This window comes from Diabrotica undecimpunctata, chromosome 7, assembly GCF_040954645.1.
Source record: "Diabrotica undecimpunctata isolate CICGRU chromosome 7, icDiaUnde3, whole genome shotgun sequence".
Classification (NCBI taxonomy): Eukaryota; Metazoa; Arthropoda; class Insecta; order Coleoptera; family Chrysomelidae; genus Diabrotica; species Diabrotica undecimpunctata.
In genome coordinates, this window is record NC_092809.1 from 112386835 (window position 1) to 112402459 (window position 15625).

General features: G+C 34.0%; 1 protein-coding gene across 1 annotated transcript in view; it reads left to right on the top strand.

The window, feature by feature from the left end:
- Nucleotides 1-15625, top strand: part of LOC140446600 (uncharacterized) — a 204139-nt gene that overhangs the window by 30465 nt on the left and 158049 nt on the right. The window contains exons 6-8 of the mRNA XM_072539171.1: nucleotides 8518-8599; nucleotides 10006-10174; nucleotides 13466-13637. Coding sequence (XP_072395272.1) covers nucleotides 8518-8599; nucleotides 10006-10174; nucleotides 13466-13637 — 423 coding nt within the window. The remainder of the gene's footprint in view (nucleotides 1-8517; nucleotides 8600-10005; nucleotides 10175-13465; nucleotides 13638-15625) is intronic.

Genomic DNA, 15625 nt, shown 5'->3' on the forward strand with positions numbered 1-15625 from the left:
GCCACCTTCTTTATATAATTCCGCTGGGAGATTATCTATTCCGGGTGATTTGTTTCTGGCTAGTTTGTTTACAGCGTCTTTAACTTCCAGGATCGTTGGTGGATCCTCCTCCCTCTCGTCTGCTCCGCTTACCTCGCAGCTTTCGTCTTCCGGGTTTTCTTCTTCCTCTATATTAAGTATCTGGTTAAAATATTCCGTCCATCGGTTTAGTACGTCTGTTCTTGTTGTTAAGAGATCGCCATTTAAACTTCTACATTGATTTGTGTTTGCCTTAAATTCTTTTCTGTTGATGTTAACTTTCTTATAGAATGTTCTGAATTCTTTCTCTCTGTTGAGGTTTTCTATATATTGAAGTTCCTTTTTTAAGTGGTTTCGTTTCTTCATTCTGTGTATTTTCTTTTCTTCTCTTCTCTTTGTCTGGTAATTCTCTATACTTGTTCTAGTTCGGCGGGTAAGCATTTTTGCATAGGCTTCATTTTTTTTCTGTGTTGCGTCTTTGCATTCATCGTCAAACCAGTGATTTTTTCGGGTACAAGTTTCTGTTCCTATTTCATCTTGTGCTGCTGACTCAATATCTTCCCTTATCCTGTTCCAGAATGAGTCTATATCTCTCTGGTCTTCTTCGCCTAGACTTTGATTCCTTAACCTATTGGTAACATTTTCCCAGTACTGTTTTGCAACAGTTGCATCTCTCAGCTTCTGTACATTCCATTTCTTTCTATTTATTTCTTTTTCTTTGTTGGAAATTGAAATTCTAGCCCTTAGTGTTGAGATCACTAAACAATGGTCTGAGTACGATCTATTGGTATTACTGTCATATGTTCCTACATTTTGCCATGATTTTTATCAAAACTTAAAGCATACCTACTAGTAATACTAATAGTGACTATCCAGAAGGAGACTTACTTGAGGATGACTGAGTGGTTTGTACCTAAAATGCCATTTTGGTTAAATACATAGATGTATTATTTGTATTTGTAAAGGTAAATTGTATATTTAAATAAATTTTATCAGTAAAAGTCAAATAGGATTGTAGTTTTTATTGAATACCCCATAATAATTCTTACAGTACAATAACTTTATTAGATGGATACAACACCATGTCCGTTAAAAGGGTTAAAAAACACAGGAACAAATTTGTTTTTAATTATAACAAATGTATTATGTAAATAACAATAAACAGAATGTTCTATTAAAATATTGTTCGATATCTCAATAAATAGCTGCAGCAATAATACTTTTTGGTGAAAAAAAGTTTAAAACTGCTCTCCTGTAAAGTTTTAAAAATGAACATAGTGTTGATTCCTTCCGAGATACAGATATTTGCATTTTTTTTTCTAATTTGCATAATAACTGCCTTTTCTAGTTTTTCCCTCTCTTTGTAGCAAACACCACTTATTTGACTTCATTATCACTGTATAAATACTTAAAGAACAACTGGTTACACTTCTTAAATACGTACAGTCTGTCCCAAACCCTTCTTTCAGTGCGTCACTAATTTTGACGTCATATAGGATTTTAAGAATGTCGAGAATTATTGCATGACATTTTAGTTAAATTTGACAGTTGTGGATCGTAATATGTCTTTTTATAATTGAAAATAATTTAATAATTTTAATATTAGTCTTTGTTCTTTCTCGATATATCTCAGCATATTTCAAATATTTTTATTATACAATAAATAAATACAAAATTAAATTTTCACTGTAAAATGTCTGAAAATACTAACCTGGAATGACAATTATCATTTTATCAGTTGACATTGTGAAAGTACTGTCACGTTCGAGACAATCTGCATCAAATTATATTTATGCGCATCATTGATTGGATATCTATTTAGCGTATTCTAAACTCCAACCAATTATACATCCGTAAGTAGAATTAGCTTACGATAAATAATTTTCTAAGTTCTATGTATAATAATCACAGACTCACGTTTTTTTCTGTCACTTCTAGCTTAATGTGTTAGAGAGAATTCGATCAACTATGACGCAATGGAAGAAGGGTTTGGGACGAACTATATACACAACAAGTTGTCGATACGACTGCTGACGTCACACACCGTAGCCTCGCTGCAAGGAGTCGTTTTTCTAGCCTCCATCAAAATTAAAATTAAGAATTGATTTATCTTAAAAAATATATATTTTTAAACAATTTCATGTTTACTATATTTTTATATATTTCATAATCTATTGAATTTAAATGAATTTAACTATATTTAAAAATTAGTGAACATCCCTATTGACCAGATACATTCAATAAGAAAGATCCTCGAGAAAACATTAGAATTTAACATTGAAAACCATCACCTATTCGTCGACTTCAAAGCGGCATACAGAAGTGTCAACAGAACAGTACTGTACCAATCAATGCGTGAGTTTGGTATACTAGAAAAACTTAACCGAGTAACGAGATTGACAATGTCTAACTTAAAAGCCAACGTTAGAATACAGGGAGAAAATTCTTAATCCTTTGTGATGAACCTGATGATGAAGGATGAACTTAGAAAAGGGGATGCCATGGCTTGCCTCCTATTTAACATTGTCTTGAAAAAGGCAGTCCAAGACACACGAATTAGAGACTGCTGTACTATTTACAATAGATCGATACAAATCTTAGGCGTAGCAAGGAAATGTTAAGTAATATTTCCTATAATTGGAAACGGCGGCGAAACATCATTTGGAAGTCATATATTTGAACATGTTGACAGCTTTACATACCTTGGCTCACTTGTGACTACTACCAATAAAACAAGCGAAGAAATTACAAGACGAATAAACCTTACAAATAGGGCATACTGTGGACTCGAGAAACAATTCCACTCAAGAAATATCCAAAGAAAAACTAAAATTATTATATACAAAACACTGCTGAAGCCGGTCCTCACATACGAGGCGGAAACATGAACTCCATCGCAGAAGGATGAACGACTTCTAGGAATACTCTTTAATGAACCAAATGTCGTAACGTTTATTAAAACACAGCGACTTAGATGGGCCGGACACATAATACGAATGCCTGACAACATGATTGCTAAAAAGCTAACGACAGGAACATCTATAGGAAGAAGAGCACATACCGTTCCCGAATTAGGTAGTTAGATGGAGTTGAGGCCGATTTAGGGATACTAGAAATTAGAAAATGGCACCACGTTGCCAGAAACCGAACAGAATAGCGATTAATCTTAGAGCAGGCCAGGGTCCACAGAGAATTGTCGAGCCAAAGATGATGAAGATGTAAGAATAGTAGGTTAGGTTTAGGTTTACATAAGTTAGTATAATAAGTAATAAACTGTAATACACAAGTTGTTCCATAAGATACACATGCTTATATGCTAAGTATAACTTATAAGTAAAGTAAAATTCCATTATTTGGAAGAATAATTTCATCATTTAAACCCCGAATATCCTCAAATTTAAATGCAGACAGCGGCCCCCGAACACTACCCGTTTAATTTGGGTTTTCTCATAAGAAATCACAGAATGTATAATTGGTAAACAAGCAAGCAATTTAATTAAACCCAGCCTGTGATACATGTTCACCCCTAAGAATTACGTTCGGGTGTAACAATTCATTGGAGCGAGGTGTATTAACTCGAGTAAAAACAGGAGTCACTCCACCGCGCTCCAATACTCCAGACCATCCCTTTCCTCCCTATAGCACTCTGATGTGCGATAGGAGCACAACTATCAGCCAAATGCTCTTCATGTATGAGTCTTGGGTAATAGAACTCCAACATGGTTTCCTAAAAGAAATCAAACTCAGGACAGCGCATTTTTGCTATGATCCTGTTATCTTAATGTGGCATATCCGCGAACTAAAAATTGCTTACTTAGGCCTCAAGTTTCCGCTCTGAGCTAGGCTCAGTTCAGAGACTTGGTGCTCAAGGGGTTGGGCCCTACGAGCCCGGGTTTTTTGGCTTTTGTTAATTTTTTTTGTTGGCTTGTGCCGGTTTTTGTTAGTGTTTTTTAATTTTTTTGGTGGCCGAGGCCGTTTTTTATGTGTTTTTTTGGTTTTTTTGTAGGTTGCCTGAAACAGAAAAATGTTAATTAGTACAATGTTTATATTAGAATATTGAAAAATATGACAATATAAAGTTTGTCCACTTAAAGCAACTGGGCCCACGCTATTCGTTGCGGTTGCCCACGAGTTTTTTCAAGCTACGAACTGTCTGCTTAGTGTACTGTTATGTTATTTTTGTATGTTTTCTCTCTGGTGTTTCGTATAATTGGTACACTTATTTGTGCTTCTTTATAGCAGACTTGACCACGAGTTGCCGTACAATGTAGCCGATTTTTCTTCACAAGCAGGAGTTATGGTTATAAAACTGAATTCTTCGAAGAAACGATTATTACCGTCATAAAAATACTTAAAAAATGAGTTTTTTGAATAGTAAAAATTGAGCACAAAATTGTGATAAAATAAATTTATTTACATGTTCAGTTTCGTTACATATTTAAGTTTGTAAAATAAAAATCGATATTTTACATTTCATTCCCATTCCGTTTCAAAAGCTTGGCAACTTGGCAGTTGTCAAGAAGCAAAAAAGTTCATTTACATAGGCGGTGATCGCGGGAGTGATTCTGTTGCATTTTGTGATTATATTTTGTGCGGTTAAAGTTTATGGTGATAATCCGAGTGTTATCGGAGTTTATCATTTTATAGTGAATTTTTGAATATATTCTGTGATTATTGAAATATAATGGATGAACAACCGAGTTGTTCAAAGTTTAACAAAAGTATCCGTTAGCTGTATTTATCGTGTGTCTAAAAATACATCGGAAAATAAAAAGCAAGAAAAAGGTAAAACTAGAGGTAGAAAAAACTTCTTCTTCTTTGAGTATCATGCCCAAGTTTTAGGCGTGGGTAGCTTCCATGACGATTTGCCGATATCGTTCTCGATCTTGCGCGACATGTAATAATTCATCTGCTGATAAGCTACTCCATTGACGAAGGTTTCGGAGCCATGAGTATTTCTTCCTACCAATTCCTCTTTCGTAGAAAAAACATTCGGAGTGAAATTCCAACACCGAAAAAATTTCTCAAGAGCTCGAAAATGATTACTTCTTACCCAAGATATCTTCATCATCCAGCCCCATTTTCACATCGATTGTTGGATATAGGCCTCCTCCAAACGTCTCCAGTTCTCTCTATCTCTAGCTGCTGCAATCCAGTTTGTTTCTATTCTCCTTAGGTCGTCGGTCCATCGGGTGGGTGGTCTGCCTCGACTTCGCTTGTCGGCTCTTGGTCTCCACTTCAATAATCTCTTCGTCCATCTTCCGTATCCCTGGTATCACCTTGCCTGACTCCCCTTTTTATCTTTATTTTATTAGTTGCTAAATGTAGACTTATGGTTGTTGTGGCATTTTCATATATATTTTTAACTATATTACAATATCTGTGGTCGACCCTGCAATCTTGTAGTGCTCTTAAGATGGACGGTAGTTCCACTGTATCAAAAGCCTTTTTAAAGTCTACAAATATCAATGCCAAGGGACGGTTATATTCGTTAGTTTTTTCTATCAGGGTTTTTAGGCACTGCAGGTAATCGTTTGTGCCGTAATTAGGGCGGAAACCGGCTTGTTCCCGAGGTTGGTAAAAATCCAGCTTTGTCTCTAATCTGTTCGTTATTATTCGGGTGTATAATTTATAAAGATGGTTAAGGAGACTAATTGGTCTGTATCTTTCCATGTCTCCTATATCTCCCTTCTTGTGTAAGAGTACAGTTATTGAATTATTCCACTTTGTTGGGATATTTTGATTCCATAGGCATAGATTAAAGAGCTTTTGAATTTTGGTTATCAGTACTGAGCCTCCTATCTTTATCGCTTCCGTGACGACACCGTCCTCCTCCGGAGCTTTGTTATTCTTCATCTTTTTTAGGGCCTTGTAAATTTCGTCCAAGAAGATTTCTGGGATATCTTCGGAACCCTGATTTTGAACCTTCCTCTGCTGATATTAAACTATATCTAGGGTCGATTGGTTGCTATATAATGTCTCATAGAATGATTCCACAATTTGTAACTAATGTTCTCTGTTTGATGTGATGTTGCCATTTCTATCCTTGAGTTTGACTATTTGTTTTTTTCCATTTGTGAGTTTGCGTCTCATTATTTTCATACTCTTATTTTCCTCAATGGTTTTGATGATTTTCTCATCTTTGTATTTTCTTAGGTCTTTTCTGATTTCTCTTGATACTTCCTTGTTCATTTTATTTATATCGTCGTTACTAGAGTTTTCGTCGCTTCTCAGTATGCTTCTTTGTTCCATTTTTTTCTGGGTTTCCAGACTAATTTTTTCTTCCTTCACGCTTTTTTGGGCAGCATTTCTTTTGAGCTTCTGTTATTGCTCTACTATTATGTCATTTAGGATGTTAATATCATTTGTTGATGATTTTTTTTGAAGGAATTTACCGATATGATCTTCAAAATTTTGTTCGTTGTTTGGATGTGTCCATATGTTTATTTGCTTCTTTTTTATCATATTGTGTCGTTCATAGTTGGTATTTAACACAATGGTGGCTCTCACCATACGATGGTCGCTTGATTTCGCAAATTTATTTAGCACTGTCACATCTGTAAATATGTATCTTTTATCAGTGATAAAGTAATCGATCTCGTTTGTCGTCTTCCCATCTGGGCTTTTCCACGTCCATCTGCGGTGAGGTTTCTTGTAGTAGTAACTGTTCATTAAGAATAGGTTTTTCTCTAGTAAGAAGTTTAAAAGAGTGTCGCCACGGTCGTTCCGTCCCTGACTTCCAAAATTTCCAAGAGCAGTTTCTGCTGGATCCAGTTTTGTTCCTATTTTGGCGTTAAAGTCTCCACATCTAACTGTGAAATGTGTACGGTTGTTTGTGATGGCTGTGCTTAAATCATCATAAAAGACTTCGATCTCCTCGTCTGTATATTCTGTTGTTGGAGCATAGACTTGGATAACTTTTAGATTATATCTAGTATTTATTTTGAACGTGGCATATGTAACTCTAGTGGATACTGATTGGACAGTTTTTAGATTTCCCGCTAGCTGTTTGTTTATGAAGAATCCGACGCCTAGGAGGACATCCCCCGTCCAGTCTGTCTTCCGTGGAGTACAGAAGAGCCCCTACTTAGTTCAGAGCTCCTCCTCCACGAAAGCTAAGACCGACACAGATATCTTATAGAGTATTAATCAGGACTATGCGCAAAATGAACTTTGGATATGAAAAACGTAACAGAAAAAGAATGTTATTGGAAAAAAAAAGAAATTATTGTGTGAAGAAAAAAACATTTAAAAGAAATATTCAAAATTCGCAGCATTCGACGGAAAATATATTATTTGGATGAAACCTGGATTAACGAAGGTCATATAGTTGGAAAAGTTTGACAAGATTTTAATTGTCAAAAGTTAATGCAAAGCATTTATAAAAGGCTGATTTACAGGATGAAAAGCTCCATCAGGAATGGGACGACGACGACAGGTAGTCATTACCATTATAGAACGTGATACAGGGTTCCTTGATGATGGTTTGCTTCAATTTGAGTCGATAAAAGCAGGAAATTATCAGGAAGAAATGACTTCCAAAGTATTTGAGCGCTGGTTTAAGAGAATCTTAACAAAATTAGAACCTGGTCAGGTCACGTCAATAGACTTTTAGCGTAACTTCCGTTACAGCCGGAAAACTTCAATAAGCTATCTAAAAATTTATAGCAATGCTTATGGCATTCTGCGTTTTTAGGGGAATGCAAGGAATAAGCCACAAAATATTTATTCATATTTTTATTTTACTGACGTTTCAATATCTATATCCAGAGACGGTTTTTAAATATACAAATGATAGTTATATTTATTTTTCTATAGCTTTTTGCTTGTTGCGTTCTGTATTATTAGAAATAATGTTGGGTATAAGCCACAATATATCTATTCAAATGTTTAATTTACTGACGTTTCGATCTCTATATAAAGAGATCATTTTCATATATACAAATGATAGATATATTCATGTTTCTATATATTTTTCCTTGTGGCATTCTGTATTTTTAGGGAGAATGTTGGAAATAAGCCACAATATATCTATTTACATGTTTAATTTACTGACCGTTTTTAAAATTAGAAAAAAAAAAGAAAATAGATAATATAAGATTATATAAAAATATACCTAATAATATTAAACAAATAAAATAAATGTAACTATCGTGTATATCTTAGAAGATGTTCTTTGGATATAAAGATCGAAACGTCAATAAAAACCGGTAAATGAATATATTGTGGTCTATTTCAAACAAATAATTTTTAAAAAATATAATTTAATCAACGTCTTTTCCGCCTAAAAACGATGAAACCACTCTTCTAAATAGTGGAATTATAGTATAGAGACATTTAAATCCGTGGTATAGTACTGCACAGAAGTAATGAAAGAATACAACTACGGGAAAGAATATGGATATTAAGAATAAGCTAATACAAAACTTACAAAACAAAACACTATTTATATTTGTTTATCAATTATCAATAACTTATTTATAAATACATTTTTTGTAGGTGCTTGCATCTTTAGAATGATAGAGAACTTAATTGGTTCTTCTACTTTTGAGACAGCTTTGCAAAAATATCTAAATGCTACGTAAGTAATATGTATACTTTTTTCTTATAAGAATTCTTAAATTTATATTATATCCCAATTAATGATTGACCTTGTCTCCTATTCAATCACAAGTTAAACCCTTAATTTGTAATCTCAGATTAATCCTAACTTCCTAAGTTCACTGTCTTCTTCTTTTGGTGCTTATTCGTTTCGAATATTGGCGATCATTCTGGCTATAATTATTTTATTAACTGATGCTTTAAATAGATTAGTTGTTGTTGTGGAGAACCATTTCCTCAGGTTTTTAAACCATGATATTCTTTGTCTCCCAATTCCTAGATTTCCGAATACTTTGCATTGAAGGAATATTTTCAGTAATCTGTATTAAGTGTCAATTCTCATTATGTATCCTAGATATTTTAACTTTCTTCTTTTAATCGTATACATCACTTCTCTTTCTTTCCCCATTCTTTGTAGTACAGTCTCGTTGGTTATCTTGTCAGACCATGATATCCTTAGGGTTCTTCTGTATAGCCACATCTCGAAGGCTTCAAGTTTTTTCTCCATCGTTTCATTGAGTCTCCAGGATTCAACTCCGTAGTATAATATCGAGAAGATATAACATCGTAGAAGCCTTACTTTTATCTCCAGATTAAGGTTGTGGCTTTTAAGAGTTTGGTCATATTGTTGAATGCACTTACAGCCTTCTCTATTCTACATTTTACTTCTTGTGAGTTTTACCATTGTTCGTTTACTATTGTTCCAAGATGGGTAAACTGATTTACTTGGTCCACTGGTGCATTATTGATAAGCAGTTGGACGTCTCTAATTTAATTTTTGCTGATGACCATAAATCTAGTTTTTGATATGTTTACTTGTAGTCTAAATCTTTCACTTACTTCATTTACGTTGTTTATTAGTTGCTGTAAACTGTTTAAACTGTCTGCAAAAATAACGTTTTCATCTGCATAGCAGATGCTGTTTAGGCGTTCTCATAGGCATAGCAAATCGCTTCCGTCGGTGGATCTCCAAGATTTGTTCTTATTGTGATATACAGCCATTATGGTTGTACTAGAGATATCCATAGGGATCTTAAATATAGTGGTTTCTCGTTACCTTTTATATTCTTATTGCCGTTGATTCTTCCGCCTTTGGAGCCGGTTTCTCAGCCCCAGGACAAAAGAGTGCCCTACCACCTACCAACTCATCCGCCCGAAGCCGTTGGTCAGAAAGTGGGGGATTGCTTATACTGGCAATCATTCGGTGAGTTACCTGTACCAATAATTTTTTCCTCGACTTAGAATTTTTCCACATCGTCGCGTCGATTGAGAAGTTGGACGTAAGGATATCCGCATTCATATTCAAATTATATAATACATCGATCTTATACATCACCATTATTATTTAATTACCTAATTAATATTAAGAGAATTATTTTATTTTAGAGCTTATGGTTCAGGAACAACAGAAAAATTATGGGTTCATTTTCCTAGCAACAGTCCTGCATTACCTCAAAACGTAACTTTTAACGATTTTGTAGATAATTGGACAAATAAACCCGGCTTCCCAGTCGTGAGTGTAGTTTTCAATGGAAAGAATGTTACATTTTCACAGGTAATTCTTGTATTATTTATTGTTTTTAATGTCATTTATATTAATTACCTCTAATGCGATTATTAATAACTAAAAGAACTAATATTAAAGAATTTCTTATTTATGAAAAATAAAATAAAAAAATAAATAATACGAAACTAAAACGTATATTTTCGTATATTTTCATTCTGGAAGTTGTCCCTATTTGACAGAAAATTCTCGTAGTTGTTTTGAGGAAACATCATTATCATCATCTTTGGCTCGAAAATCCTCTGTTTATCCTGGCCTGCTCTAGTCGCTATTATGTTCGGTTTTTGCTTCTAAACTCTAGTATCCCTCTTTTGTCAACCGTTTTCCATCCACTCCTGAATGTAGGTCTCTCCCAATTGCTTCCATCTTTCTCTATCTTGCGCCAATCGAATCCACTGTTTGCCTGCCACTGCTCTTGTGTCATCTTCCCATCTTTTTTGAGGTCTTCCCATGCTTCTTCTTATCTCGGTGTTTCTAACCTGTCTCTCAGTGATATTCCAAGCATGATTCGTTCCATTGCTCTTTGCGGTGTTTCTAATTTTTTAGCAGATTTTTTGGTAAGGGCTACTGTCTCCAAGCCGTAGGTACAAACTGGTAGTATGCATGTGTTATACACCTTTTTCTTTAAGTTTACAGGAATGGAGGTGTTTTTTAAGATATATGCTAGTTTGCCGAAAGCGCCCCATTTCAGTTGTGTTCTTCTTTTAATTTCTGCATCTTGATTTGGTTTTCCTAGTTTGATGACATGACCTAAATATACATAATGTTCAACATTTTCTATAGTATGGTTTTGTATTTTATATAATGTTGTCTGGTCTTGGCTTAGTATTTTTGTTTAACTGTAGTTCGTTTTTAAGCCTACCACTCCTGAAACTGCATTTAATTGTTGTAACATATCATTTAGTTCTTGGATGTTATCGGCTATTAAAACTATGTCATTTGCAAATTTCAAGTGGTTTAAGTATGATCCGTCAACGTTAATACACCTGTTGTTCTATTCTAGTTTCTTAAAAACGTCTTCTAGAGCAAGGGTAAATAGTTTGGGAGAGATGATGCCTCCTTGTCTTACTCCCCGTTGTAGTTTTTGTGCTTTCGTCCAGCTTTATCTGCATGGTGGCATTTTCATATATGTTTTTAATTATGTTAGTATATCTTGAATCTATACGTGCATTTTCTAGAGATTCAAGCACTGTCCATAATTCGATGGAACCGAATGCTTTATGGAAATCGACGAACGCCATATGAATTGTAACATTATACTCTGTGCATTTTTCTATCAGTGTTCTTACGGTATCCCTAGTCTCCATTTACATATTATATCTAGTATCCCTCAACTTCATCTAACCACCTAATTTGCGATCGGCCTCTGCTTCTTCTTCCTATAGGTGTTCCTGTCGTTAGCTTTTTAGCAATCATGCTGTCAGGGATTCGTATTATGTGTCCGGCCCATCTAACTCGCTGTGTTTTAATCAACGTTACGATATATGGTTCAATAAAGAGTTGGTATAATTCGAAATTAAATCTTTTCCGTCACTGGTCTTGATCGTTTATAGCTCCAAATATTTTGCGGGGTGTCTTACGCTCGAATATTCCCAGAAATTGTTCATCTTGCTGCCTTAGATTTAATGTTTGCGGTCAGTATGTGAGGACCGGCCTCAGCAGTGTTTTGTATATAATTATTTTAGTTTTTCTTTGGATATTTCTTAAGTAAAATTGTTTTTCGAGTCCATGGTATGCCTTATTTGTAAGGTTTATTCTCTTTAAATTCACAAGCCAAGCTATGTGAAGCTGTCAACACGTTCAAATAGTGACTTCCAAATGCTGTTTTTCGTTCCTCATTTTCTATAGGATCCTTAGTTATCAACATATACTTGGTTTTGTCTTCGTTAATGACTAGACTGACCTGTTTCGCCGTCGTTTTCAACTATACAAAATATTGCTCATCTCGCTTGCTACGCCGTGTTATGTCAATGTTATCAGTGTAGGCTAAGATTTGTATCGATCTATTGTAAATAGTACCGCTGTCTCTAATTCGTGTGTCTCGGACTGCCTTTTCTAAGGCAATGTTAAATAGGAGGCAAGCCACGGCATCCTCTGGTCTGAGTTCAAGCTTTATCTCAATGGATCGAGAATTTTCTCCCTGTATCCCAACGCTGACTTTTAAGTTAGACATTGTCATTCCGTTAGTCAGGTATATTTGGCTGGTATACCAAAGTCACGCATTGATTGGTATAGTACTGTTCTCTTGACATTGTCGTATGTGGCCTTGAAGTCGAAGAATAGGTGACGGGTTTTAATGTCAAATTCTAATGTTTTCTCGATCTGTCTAATCTGTCTTATTGAATGAATCTGGTCAATTGTACCTGATCACATTGAAGTCTTGGTTTAAAGCAAACCATGATAACAACTCATTAACAACTTTTTCTAAATATTTGAATACCTAAACAAATCGTTGGTATCAATCATTGGAGCAAACGAAACAATAGAATCTTACAGAATGCTTCTGAACTAAAAAAAAATGCATCTAAAGATGGTTTAGGAATAAAAATTTCAGTTTTTAAAGAAATACCGTTCCAAAATAATAGTTCCCAAAATTCTTCCGCTGCACAACGGTAGCTAAAACAGATCTCTCATGGTAGATTCTCCAACCTTTGTGACGTCCGTCAGGAATGTAGGGTGAATTTGGATTTATCGGAGAACATAACTCACCTGTAATTATTTGATTATAATCCTGGTGAATTTGTGCAAACCGAAGTCAGAGCTTTTTGTTGTACGCCCTGAAACCCTCTATCCAGCTCAACAGCGTAAACTTATTGGGATCAAAAATCAATTTTCTCTTCGTTGAGGTAGTTCTTGTGGCCAGATATCGGATGTTACGTTAAAATATTTCTTTGATTATATTTTTGAAGCGCCGCGCCGTTTCGGCAAAAATGTTTGCTTAAAATTAAACAAATTAAGGTAATTTGCTAAAGTAAAAATTAAATATTAAAAACAGCTAGCAGTCTAGGTGTTTAAGCGTCAAATAAAAACTTTATTTTAATCTTGCAGCACCCGGGCCTAGTCTGTAAGACCCGAGCTGTTTTCGTTTCTTTTTTTCGTGGTGTGTGTGAGTGAAATATACGTTTATCGTACTGAATTTTCATAGCAAGTGGTGACATTTTCTGGTGACATGGTCTGATAGGCCCGGCGCGAGTAGTGATATAACTTTTTTATACCGTAGGCCGATCTTTTTTATTAAAAAATATTACTTTTTTAAAAAAATATATGTATTTTTACTTTTAGAAACGATTCTTATATACTGGAAATAATAAAACTCAGTGGTACGTACCGATCACTTACAGATTGAAAAATAGTTCTTCGTATGAAACATTTTGGTTGGCACCCAACAGTTCTGTGACACTACTAAATAATTTAACTGCCAATGACTGGTTAATTGTAAATGATGATTCTAGAGGTAAGTTAAAAAGTGTTTTTTGTAACAATAAATAGTATTAAGGAAAAAGAAAAAAGCTAAAGAATACCATTAAGTAAAATACGATAAAAGGTTTTTCCAGGGTGCCAAAATTTTGACATCATCAAGTTACTACTGTAATCTAATAAAAAAAAACCTTGAAAACAGAGTAAATGGGACTAAGCCTCTGTTATTATTGAAATATACATAGTCTGTCACTTAAAAGAGTCCACTTTAGTGCTAATATTGGATTATTGGATTTTGTGAAAATGTTAAAACTGGTTCTGTTTACAACTGTATCTTTAACAATATAGAGATCTGTTATTTGTTAACACCCTCCTCCTACCTTTCAGTACCAAAAACGTTTCATTTTATTTTAGTGGTGGTTATACCACTTGTGACACATCATCGGAATAGAAAAGAATAGAAATATGCTTTACTGCTACTGAACATTGTACAATTTTATGGACAAAGCTTACAAAAGCTCGGAAAAATAACCATGCCAATTTAAAATGTACTAACATTACATAAATCGTCATTATCACAAAATAAAGGTAATAAAATATACAATCCATTGCAAAATTTAACTAAATTGCAAATTGCATAAAAAGATCTTACGAACTTATAAGTTTAAGTTACTGCATGTGATACAAAAATAAATACAGGGTGGTCCTTAAGTAATTGTACAAACAGAAACCGTAGATTGTGCACTTTAAAATATTACAATTTAAGCCAACTTTCTTTCATAAAATGTTGATATTAAGAAAGATACAGGGTGTTAAAGTGGAAATTTCAAATTTTATTTTTCGCTTTAACTTTTACGTTTGTAAAGATTAAATATTAAAGATACATTATTTTCACAAAAAAAAAGGTATACTTGTTAGTAACCTCAAAATTTAACCGTTTTCGAGATAATCGCATTTTATATGTCAGCTGCATAATAATAATTAGTTGTGATATTTGTGCGGTGAAGCACTGAATACCTGTAGATAAACACAATTCATAGTTTATTCTTATAAAAACAACTTAAAGATAATAATGTAACATTACAAAATTTTTGTTATGGCTGCTAAATGTCTTATTGGAGAAAATATTCTTCATCTTCTGATTTAGGTGCCGTGTCCGTATTCAGACGTTGGCCGTCATCATGTTTACAATTTCCCTTTTCTATCGCTTGTTAAGTTTCTATACCTACTGACGTTGTATTAATTTTTCCCTATTGTAAAATGATGAAAAACCAAAATATATGGTTTATGTAAAATGGTACACCACCACATTCTAGAGACAGTGAGAATATACTTAAATATAATTTTTCCGAACGTTGGATTGGTCGTAGCAGTCATATTGCTTGGCAATGTGGTGAGATATTGATATAATTATTTAATTTATAAAAAATTTCAAAAGAATACTTATTATTTATTACGTAAATTGTTTGCCCATTTTTATTAGGTCAGTTAGAAACTAAAGCACAGGTATTGAATAACACATATGTGTCTTGTTTCATAATACTTTTGCTACAAATCTAACCTTAAAGACTCAGCATTTTTACACAAACATCATCGTTGGCCTAATAACCGATATTGTTATAAATATAGTAATACACAGGCAATTTAGTTCAGCATATTATTAGTTCGTTAGTTAATCATAATAGTACATATGTTCAAGATGTAATTATAGTTACTCGTAAGCTGTAACGTAATCATATAAATAAATAATGTCATCGATAGATTATTCCGTGTGTATATAAGTAACCAATGAATACATCATAGTCTAATACATTATTTAACCTCTGCGACAAATAAGATATAGTTCCATAATATACCACAAGATTTGGATAACTATCCAACAGAATATATTCATCCATTATACATTATAGCCACCACGTAGCCCAGAATTTAATCCACTTGATTTTGGTGTATGGGGCGTATTAAAACAACGTGTCTATAAGAATCCCATAAACCTTCGCAACCAACTATTGGAAGAAATAAATA